Source organism: Neofelis nebulosa, chromosome 1 (assembly GCF_028018385.1).
Source record: "Neofelis nebulosa isolate mNeoNeb1 chromosome 1, mNeoNeb1.pri, whole genome shotgun sequence".
In the NCBI taxonomy this organism is placed as follows: Eukaryota; Metazoa; Chordata; class Mammalia; order Carnivora; family Felidae; genus Neofelis; species Neofelis nebulosa.
The window spans coordinates 90,036,987-90,048,596 of NC_080782.1; the positions used below are offsets into that span (position 1 = coordinate 90,036,987).

Below are 11,610 nucleotides of genomic sequence, written 5' to 3' on the forward strand. Positions count from 1 at the left end.
TATTTGGGGCGCCTGGGTGGCTCAGTCAGTTAAGCATCCAACTTCGGCTGAGGTCATGATCTCATAGTTCACGAGTCCCAGCACAGCATCAGGCTCTGTGCTGACAGCTCAGAGCCTGGAGCCTGCTGTGGATTCTGTGTCTCCCTCTCTCTCTGCCCCTCTCCCACTTGCGCTCTCTCTCTCAAAAATAAATATTTAAAAAAAAACATACTTAATGATGAAATACTAAATGCTTTCCACCTAAGGCAAGGAACAAAGCAAGGATGTCTGCTCTCACCACTCCTAGTCAATACAGAACTGTAAGTTCTAGCCACCACAATAAGAAATAAAAGGTATACAGATGAGAAAGAAAGCTGTCCCTATTTGCAGTTGACATGTCTATGTAGAAAATTCCAAGGAATCTGTTAAAAAAAACCTCTAGACACTAAAAGGTAATTTTAGCAAGGTCAAAGAGTACAGGACCAATGCAAAAATCAATCTTATTTCTATGTATTAGTAATGAACATGTGGAAAATGAAATAAAAAACATAACAATATTCACAAAATTGCTCCAGAGAAAACAAAAAACATTATAATTAAGTATAAATTTAACAATTAGTATACATTAGGATTTGATATTACAAAACACTGATTAAAGAAATCAAGGAAGACCTAAAAAAATGAAGGCATGTCATTAAATATAGCAAAGATATCAATTCCCAAACTGATCTATAGGTTTAATACAAATCCTTTGAAAATCTCAGCAAAGTTTTTGTACAAGTGTGGACACGCTTTGGTCCAAATATGGATAAGCTTGTTATAAAATTTTTATGTAAAGACACAAGCTTAGAATAACTAAACCATATTGAAAAGTGAGAGGAACAACTCTACCTGATATTAAGGTTTACTACACAGCTATAGTAATCAAGAGTGTGATATTAGCAGATAGAGACATATAAACGAAGAGAACTCAACAGAGAACCCAGTAGTAAAGCCACACATACATGGCCAATTGATTTTTGACAAAAGTGCAAAACCACTTCAATAAAGGAAGGATATTTACCTTTTCAACAAATGGTGCTGGAGCAACTGGATATCCATAGGCAAAACAGGAACCTCAATTTAAACATCTTATCTCTTATAAAAATGAAATCAAAATAGATCATGGACTTAACATTATATCATTAAACTATAAAACTTTTATAAAACATCATAGTAGAAAACTTTTGAGACCTAGGCTAGGTGAAGAGTTCTTACTTAGACTTGCCTCCAAAAGGAAATATTAATAAATGAAGTCTCCTCAAAATTAAAAACTTTTGGAGCACCTGGGTGGCTCAGTCAGTTAAGCATCTGACTTTTGATTTCGGCTCAGGTCATTTTCTCATGGTTCAGGAGTTCAAGACTGATGAGAGCCTGTTTGGAATTCTCTCTCTCCCTTCCTCTGCCCCTCCTCTGCTTGCACTGTCTTAAAATAAATAAACTTTAAAAAAAATTTAAAAACTTTTTCACATAGAAAGACCTTGTTAAAAGGAAAAAAAGACAAGCTACCGAACAGAAGAAAGTATTTGCACATAGCAGACAAATGCCTAATATTTAGAATTCTCAAAACTCAACAATAAAACAACCCAATTTGGAAAATGGGCAAAAGGTACGAACAAACATTTCACCTAACAGGACATACAGATAGCAAGTTAGCATATGAAAAGATTTTTAACATCCTCAGCCATTAGAGAAATACAAATTACAACCAATGCACCCAGGTGGCTCAGACTTCGGGCTCAGGTCATGAACTCATGGTTACTGAGTTCAAGCCCCACATCAGGCTCTCGGCTGTCATCAGGGAGCCTCCCCAACCCCGCCCCGCTTCAGATCCTCTATCCCCACATTCTCAAAAAAAAACCAAACAACAACAACAACAACAACAACAACAACAACAACAAAACATAGTGAGATCACTAAACACCTATGAGAATACCTAAAATAAAAAATTATGACCATATCAAATGTTGGTGAAGATATAATCTGCATCATTCATACGTTGCTGGTCAGAATGTAAACAGATACACCCACTCTAGAAAACAGATCTGCAGTTTCTCATAAAACTGAACATGCAATTACCACACAATCCAGCCAAGTGCACTCATGAAAACTTTTTTTTCACGTGAAAACATAAACACAAATGTTCATAGCAGCTTTTTTCCCCTAATAATCAAAACTGGAAATAATCCAAATGTTCTCCAAAGGGTGAATGGCTAAACTGTCCTACATCCATACTATGAAATACTCCTCAGCAAACAAAAAGGAACAAAATATTGATACATGCAACACCTTGAGTGAATCTTGAGGGAATTATGTTGAAAAACAAATGCTAGTCCTAAAAGGTTGCATGCTATATGATTCCACCTGTACAACGTAGTTTTTTTGTGTTTTGTTTCTTTGTTTGATAACATTTTTGAAGCAACAAAAGGAAAAACAGACTAGTGGCTGCCAGGAATTAGAGATGAGGGAGAGGAGGAAGTAGGTGAGCTTGGTTATAAAAAGGCAGCACAAAGAACCCGGGTGGTGATGAAAATGTTCTTTATATTTACTGAGGTGATGGTTACACAAATCTACATATGTGATAAAACTGCACACAACTAAATGCACACTAAACATATAAGACACACACATGACTGTATGCCAAGCCAACGAAATCAAGGTCAATTTCCTAGTTGTCATACCAGATGTTGCCACTAAGGAAAAATGGTGAAGGACACATGCTTTGTATTATTTCTTCCAACTAAATGTGAAATTACACAATTACCTCAAAATTAAAAGTTTAATTTTAAAATCTGAGAGATAAATCAATAGGCAGATAGATAGACATAGATGGAGAAGAGACATGGTCTATTATACAAGCGTTTTAGCTGTGAATGCAGTCTAGCAGGTTGAACCTACAAAGAGACTTAAGAGTTGAGAGAGATCTCTAGGTCTCTCCCTTAAGCTTCAGAGAGATACGTAGGAGAAAGACAATTTCAAAAGTAACACTGAAAGAGCTTCCAGTTAGTGAACACATGGAGGTGGGAGAGCGGTTTGAGGAGTGGAATACCCCATGACAGCACAGAAGCTCTGTACCCTTTTCTACATAACTTGTCCCATGATTCTCTTCCATTTGACTGTTCCTGAGTTATATCTTTTGTAATAAACTGAGAATCTAGCTTGATAAACACTGAGCAGGTATTTATCTTATTGACATCCAGACAAAATAATAATAAAGATATGCATGTATACATACATGAAAAAGTAACACTGAATAATACAACAATGAACACAGAGTGAATACAGAAATTTTGCTGGAGTAATGTCTCCCCCACAGGATTTTCCCTGGCTACCACTCATGGTCATATGTAGGATCTTTTCACACTATAATAATCAGACATGCATTTAAATAATTTTTCCATCTTTCAACACAGGGTAGACATCACTAACACATAAGAAAAGAAGGTAAAGTATAAGGGAAGTATTTCTTTTCTACAGTGAAAGATAGGAATAAAAAAAAAAAAAATGAGGACCTTATTTCTCAAGTAGTAAATGTGCATCTAATCTGCTCCAAAATCACCCAAAGCCATTTTTAAAGAGGCAGGGTTATCTAGTGTATCCTATCAGTCAGCTTGCACTGCCTTCACAAAATACCACAGACTGAATTGCTTAAATAACAAAAACTTATTTTCTCATAGTTCTGGAGGCTGAGTCCAAGTTAAAGTGAAAACAGAGGTGCTTTCTAATCAGGCCACTCTCCTTGGCTTCAGATGGCCACCTTCTCACTGTGAATTCACATGTCCTTTTCTCTGTGCATGTGCATTGCTGGTATCTCTTCCCCTTCTTATAAGGTCCAACAGGATTATGGACGCACCATTATGACCTCATTTAATCTTAATTACCTCTTTAAAGGCCGTATACATAAATCACCACATGGGGTTAGGGCTTCAACCCTAGGAGTTTTAATGGGACAGAATTCAGTCCATAATACTCAGTGACCAGCCAGCCTTTAAGTATATGTTTTCTATGAGTGTGCATAGTACGTATTATACTTAATGGAAGGAGGCAAGACAAAGGAAAAAGTATAATATTTGTATTAGAATTCCATCACTCAGTTTTCTGAACACTAAAAATGAGAAGAATATCTATTCTCATTGTGTAGCTGTGAGAGTTAAACAAAATAATCTATGTAAAGTGCCCAGCAAAGAGTAAAGGACTAGTCAATCCTGGGCCTCTACCTTCCTCCCCCCACCCAAATTCATTATAAATATTTCTCAAATCTAAACATATCTGAAAAATTATGGGAACTGGATTCTGTGCCAGTTCTGCCACTACCTAGCTATGTGACTTTAACCAAACCACTCTAGTTCTGCATACGGGCTGTCTGCCAGTCTGCTTCTGCATCTCGGCAAATGAGAGTTTCATCTACCACTTAAACACTATGTATCTATGAATACCACTTTTATGATTATAATATCAAATAAACAATACTACAAAAACTATTCAAACTTTCTGTAAAACTCCACTAAGAGGATTACAGTATGAAATTTCAATTTATTCATTCAGATACTTTCATTCTTAAATCCTTCCACATCTCCTAATTTGAAAAATGTATCTGTACCACACATCTTTAAGATTAATTTTCTCATCTTATGTCTCTGTCATTAATGCCTCATCTCTCAAGTAGACTGTACATTCTTTTATATTTCTGCCCCCTAAAATGTTCATTGTTTTATTCACAAAAATCACTGAAGTGCCTAAAATTATGCCCCAAATCCTGTTGAGATAATGATTAGACATAGGGAGAAGTTACCAGTAAATTGTATCTGATAACTGTTTCTAACTTAGCCCACAATTGAAATGTACTGCAGGTGATTTCAAGATGATACACCTACCATACACACACTGAACATTCAAACAATGAGCGATAATAGCATCCATTCTCCATAACTTGCTTTAAAATTAAGATAATGGTGGTCAGAAACAAAATCTACTTACTGTGAGGCTATCTGAATCATTTAATGAAAGACAATTTACCACGTCAAGCCTAAGGGAAGAATTTTTAAGTACTTGCCCTTTCTCCCACTTCATCCCTCACCACTCCTATCCTAGTATTATCTATATTACATGTAAATGAGTAACATAGGAAGTAGGCTGTTACTTTGATGCCCTCAACAAATCTCACCTTCCGGTAGTGATGCAGTCCCACCCATACTAACTCTAAACTGGGTCATGTTTATTAGCACTGGCCATTGGAACATCAGCAAACACTGAAGAACACAGAGACTTGATACGTGTTGGCACAATGAGGCTTGCCCTCTTGACATGCTCCCTCGCAAAACCCAGCTGCCATGTTGTAGAGAAGCTCAAGCTAATTAAGGGGGAAGGCTGAATGAAGGGTATACAAGGAGAGAGGCAGCCATAGTCCCGGCTATCCATCAGCTGTTCCAGCCGTCCCAGCTAAGGCATCATTAAGAAGCCACCTTCGATATGATAGCCAACAAATGACACATGCAGCAGTCCCCATCAAGCCTTGCCAACTTTAGAATCAAGAACAGATAAACATTTAGTTTTGGAGTGAAGCAATATATAACTAAACCAACACATGTAAGCCAATTAGAACATTTCTTGTTAGGTAGTAAGCAACCAAAAAATGTCAGCAGTAATAACAGTTATTATTAATACTGTCATAAGTCCCCCTCACCACTACCAAGGTATTGTTTTTGGGTATTAGAGCTGCTCTTAAAGGCAGTCTGTCAACCCCCTAAAGGCCAGTAAAAAGACAAGAGTAAAGCAACCAGAAAGGCCTGCATTTTGCTTTCCCTTTCTTCTTCCTAATTTACAGCTGTCCTTTTTCTTTTTATCTCTGTCAATAATGCTTTCCTAATTTCCCCAAAGTACCTATCAATGACCCAAAGCAATTCCAGCCTTTGGCCGTGCTCTGTATTCCCAGTAACTACAGACACCTCCTTCAATCTCCTTCCAGACCACAGGTAAGTAATTAAGAGTTCAGTAGGACAGACTCTTCTCTTGGGGCCAAAAGTTTATACTCATTTAACCTTTAAGTCTTTTTTATCTGATATAATCATTAGGCAAAGAGAGTGGGGACCAAAAAGGTCATGTTTAGAAAATAAATTGAGCAGCCGGGATAACATACTTGCTACTTTTCCTCAAAGACTTACTGACCCTAATTATATAAATTTCTTATTCTTTTAAAGCCCATGACTCTTTGCTCATGCTTCGCTCATGATATTTATCTTAATCTAGCCTGAATCAGAGTAGTTGGTTTACTTAACTTCCTACTAGATCTATAACTTCCCAGAAAGAGAGACTTGAGAAAAAGGCATCCAACTCATTTTTTTATCTCTTAAATTAAGCACCTACTACACTGCTCTACTATTCATACAAATATTGTAAAAAATATCTGGGTCCTCGTCAGCAACCGCTCTGTACCTAACTAATCTCTGCAATTCTCACCCCTACATTTATTAAGAAAAAATGACTCACCCATGGTTATAATGCAATTAGTGACAAAGTTAATAAATACTACATGTCCTAACATTAACCTCTAATAATTATTTGGCTTAATTATGATTTTATTTTTGTAGAGATGGATTTTTTTTTAAAGAAAAGAAAGGTACCACTTAACATTCCTTATTTCCTCTTCCTTCAAGTTTCAGGGTTGACAAGCCGGCATATTAGGTCCAAGGAAAGATCTATGCCACATGCCAGGCACATAATCCCAAAGGCAAAGCAAGCCTCGTAGAGACTACCGCAAACTAGAGCCCAGAATTCACCTAAAAGGGGCAACCATTACTCAGCTCTGGCAATCTGCTCTCAAACAGGAACAGCAACTAGGGAGCCCCAAATCCTGTGATTTTGGAAGTGTGCTAGAAACTAAGACTTCTTAAATGTGACGTCTTCCTATTTTTTAAATGGTAGCAACTACTTACTAAATGTTCCAACTACACCAAAAGCACGCAATATAGATCTGTGGACTGGATTCATTCCAAGGGCATCCTGCTACTGCAGGTGACAGTTTAAAATCTCTACATGTAGGGGGTGCTGGGTGGCCCCGTCAGTTAACCATTAGTTAACCATTAAACTCCTGATTTTTTGGCTGAGGTCATGAGTCCTTAGATTGAGCCCTGCTTCAGGGCACGAGGCCTGCTTAAGATTCTCTCTCTCTGGGGTGCTTGGTGGCTCAGCCAGTTGAGCATCTGACTTCAGCTCAGGTCATGATCTCACAGTTCATGAGTTTGAGCCCCAAGTCGGAGCTGACAGCTCAGGGCCTGGAGCCTGCTTCTGATTCTATGTCCCCATCACTCTCTGCCCCTCCCCCACTTGTGATCTGTCTGTCCCTCTCTCTCAAAAATAAACAAACAAAAAAAATTAAAAGAAAAAAGATTCTCCCTCTCTTTTGTCCCTTCCCTGTTCATGCGTGTGCATGCTCTTTCTCTGAAACATAAAATAAAAATTTAAGAAGTCTCTACATAAAATTGAAGGTGGACTAAGGGAACAATGCTCCTTTACTGTCACCCCTTACCTCTAGAGAAGAGGCAAAAAATAACCAAGGCCACTAAGAGCAGGTCATAAAATCATAAGCCCTACCAGTGACAAACTCCTTTAACTTTTCTCTCTCTTGAAAAGGAAATCTGTTAGTTTTAGATAGAGCACCTTCTATAGCATAAAAATACACAGGGAGAATTTCATTGCTTTTTAATTGTTTTTTTCCTCAAAACTTGTGAAAACAAAATATTCAAATAAATGTAATAGTTAAAATTATACAAACTTCTCCAGCCTTACCCCAACTTATGTAAATGCTCAGTAATACACATGAGACAATGATTCACCATGCACAGAAAAACAAGGTACAAAATATGAATGGCATTAATATATTTGTACTTATCTATCTACATATTGTCATTTGACTCTCTTGCGACCAACAGCACCAAACTAGCTGGATACACGGTTGAATACTGTGACCAGGGAATCCTACTCTAACAAACTACTATGGACTCAAACCTATGACCCGAACCTCCTTAATATCATGCTATCCAATAACTAAGGTGACCAGTCACTAGTAAACAAATATTAATTTAATCCAAGAATATTTCTTCAATAGCTTTATAAAAGATTTGACATTATTTAACCAAATCATTAAAGTTTTTGTTTCAATTTGAAATAGAACTTTATAGAAAAGACCTGAACTTCATCTCCAAACCTACTTAACCTATTGGAAGCCTTAAGGAGTCATAATTTTTAGGGATGCCTGGATAGTTCAGTTGGTTAAGTGTCCAACTTCAGCTCAGGTCATGACCTCACAGTTTGCTCTGCTCTCAGCACAGAGCCCACTTAGGATCCTCTGCCCCCCTCTCTGCCCCTCTCTCTCAAAAATAAACATTAAAAAAAAAAAGTCATAATTTTTAAAATAATTAATCATGGTAGATAGGCCTTTGGAGTTCAAACCATTCTCTAAAGTAACGATTAGTGAGGGTGTCCCTGTACCAACAGAATTAGTAGGCAATTTAATGACAATAAAATAATATTACTGTTATTTAGGGATACTACTTACTGAACACTTACTATGCGCCAGGCACTATGCTGAAAACTTCTGGGTTCTCATTAAACCTTAAAGATGACCATATGATGGAGGTACCATTATTATCCCTATTTTACAGGTGGGGAAACTAACCTTTCCAAGATCACACAGCTATAAGTGGCAGAGTCAGGATTCCAACCCAAATCTTGTCTAACTTCAGAATTTGCACGCTTAACCACTACACTGTATTGCCTCCAGTGACTCTGGGCTGATATCTAAGATAAAGAAAAGAGGGAAATTTGTACTTCTCAGTGACAAATTTAAAAAACATAGGAGAAATGGAGGATACTTTTTAGAACATGAACATTTCTCAATAGTCATACAAATATTTTTATTCCAAAATACATACTAATAATGATGGAAATCTCACACAATGGACTTCTCACAAACACAAATTTTCCTAAGTACTCATTCATGTTTATTATTATCAATTTAATGGGAACACTGTATTATTTTCTACGCAATTTTGCTGTGAAACTAAAACTGTTCTACAAAATTCTTTTTTAAAAAAATTTAGAATACACTGAACATGCCTAATGCAATTCCGTTATGAACACTAGCATAAGACTGAATATTCTTTCAGTATGCAAAGTTGCACTTTATTATAACTGCAGTGCTGAGCAATGTAGTGGGCACCTAAATATTTGATTCTTTCAAAAAGGCTTGGAGGTGTGTAAACAGTGCTGTAAAATTCAAATTTTTCACACTTCCAGAACACCTTCAGAAGTCTATAAAACAAAGACATAGTATGGCAAGTTGGAATAAAACCAGACAAAAAAATTAAATTCTCATTTAACAATATGAAAAGAATACAATACTGCTATATCGTGGCTGACATAAATAAGACTAATTTTACTTTTCCACCTTAAGTATCAAAAAAAGTAGCCTGAAGTCAAAAATGGATTAGTATTACAGAATCTTTTTCTAATTCATTTTTTAAGTCCCTTCCAAATCCTCCAAAGCTTATCCAAAACAAACAAACCTTTCAATTGTCCATAGTGAATGTCAACATACGAACCAAATCTTTTTTTTCTGATACACTAAGGGTGTCAAAATCTAAAGGTCAATTAATACTTACTTGAGTGATCTATATAAAAACAGTTTTGCCATCATTAACCACTTTTTATTTATTTACTACCATCAACATTTTCCTCCCATCAAGGTCCACCTTTATAAATACATACCTATGTTCGCTGACGAAGGGAAACGTACTCACTATTTGAAAAAGCCATTTGCCCTATGTGTTCAGCAATATTCTGTCAAAACTAATTGTCAAATATAACACTGTACTGATCACCAACAAAGTGTTGAAGAGAAGCACACTTTTAATTTTATTTTACTTCAAAACTGTACTTACAAAGTCTCAACTGTAAAAGATTACACTAATAATAAATGGGAATTCTTTAGCCTAAGTTACAGACGTTGTTGGAGGATAGGCCCTTAATCACACCTGTAATTCACAGAACCCTTTCCTTTCTCGCTGACCCACATCTTCATAAATGATGTGAAGACTGCTGCATCGCTATGCTTTCAATTGGCATAAATGGGGATTTGCAGTGCCACAGAAACAAAGCGTTCTGACCAATGGATGTTTCGAATGATTATCAGTACAAAACTCATTCAAATACTTGTATATTCAAAGCTTCTGACGAATAATCGGGCTTCACCAGGGAATACACACATAGGTTAATACAAACTCCGACTGCCTGGCAGCTGCAAGCTCAGCTGAATCCCAGGACGCCACCTAAATTTGGAAGGGGCAGAACTATATCCGGTTCTCAATGGATACACATTTTCCCCATGCTTCACATCTTAAAAACTTTACGTCTTCCCAGAGTAACAATAAACATACAAAGACGCCAGGGAGTATGCCCGCAGGGAAGATGAGTTATCAAATTAAATTCCTACGCGCGGAACCTGAAGCTTCAAAACTTTTCAGAACAAATCACAGCTGAAAGAACGAGGTAGGTTTTCCCACTTCTTTCCAGGAGCCAGCTTCCCCAGTCCCTGAACAGCTGTCCTGACTTACTGGTTAGTTGGAGGAGCAGTCAACGGGATGGCGACCTCTTCTTCCTCGTATTCTGGTCCATCCAGAGAGTCACCTTCGTCCACCGTTCCCAGGCCGGCGCCCAAAGGGGGCAGCTGAGGAGGCGGCGGCAGAGGAGGGAATCCGCCGCCTGCCCCGAAGGTCTCAGCAGGCAACGAAGTGGTCCCCTTGGTGAGACCCGTCTCTCCTCCAAGTCCGGCAGCGGCGCCAGCCACGCCAGCGGCAGCACCTCCCCCTGACAGTCCGGCTCCCCCCATTGCCCCTGCCACAGACCCGGCTCCCAGGAACCCTGACCCCAAAGCGGCTCCGCCAGCCAGGTTCCCGGCTACTCCGGTCTCCGCCAGCCCAGGATAGGGTACGGCAGTCACAGGCAGGGCCGCGGGTATCTTCACCCTACATACTGCCGGATAGGCACTCGAGCCCGCGGCTGCGCCGCCTCCTGCTGCCCCGGCGGTCACCGGGCCGCCCTCCTCACTGCCGGCCTCGGCCGCCATCATGTTGAAGCCCGATCTACTCTGCCCTACCCAGCTCGCCCGGGAGCCCCGGGGGCCACCAGGCCCGGGCTCCGAGCCGCCCCACCCAGGCGCGTCCCCCCTTCAGCTCCCCAGGCGGAGGAAACAACAACAAAAGGAGAGAGCCCGCCGCCGCGCCCCCTCCTCGGGCCACAGCCCCGGCTCCGGAGCTGCCCGGGTTACGGGAAGCGAAGTGGGCAAAAAACTCAACGCCTGCACAAACGCCGCCCCAAGCCCTCACCTTATACACCCACACTCACGCACACACACACACACACACACACACACACATGCACAGAAGTGAAAAACTTCCTGGCTGCACTAAAGAGGAAGGGAAGCACAGAGGAAGCGGCTGGGGCGGCTGCCGCTCCTTCAGCCACCGCCGCCACCGCCACCGCTTCTTCACCACCCTAGTTCCGGCCACCCCCACCGCAGCCACCGCCGGTGCCGCT

At 39.6% G+C, this 11,610-nt stretch overlaps 1 protein-coding gene across 2 annotated transcripts in view; it reads right to left on the reverse strand.

Moving 5' to 3' along the window:
* RASA1 (RAS p21 protein activator 1) overlaps positions 1–11,374 on the reverse strand; it is a 115,357-nt gene extending 103,983 nt beyond the window's left edge. Inside the window, exon 1 of one of the 2 annotated variants that reach the window (XM_058727674.1) lies at positions 10,629–11,374. In XM_058727674.1, coding sequence (XP_058583657.1) covers positions 10,629–11,143 — 515 coding nt within the window. In that variant the 5' untranslated portion in view covers positions 11,144–11,374. The remainder of the gene's footprint in view (positions 1–10,628) is intronic. The other variant, XM_058727667.1, reaches the window with a different exon arrangement.
* Positions 11,375–11,610: the final 236 nt, after the last annotated feature.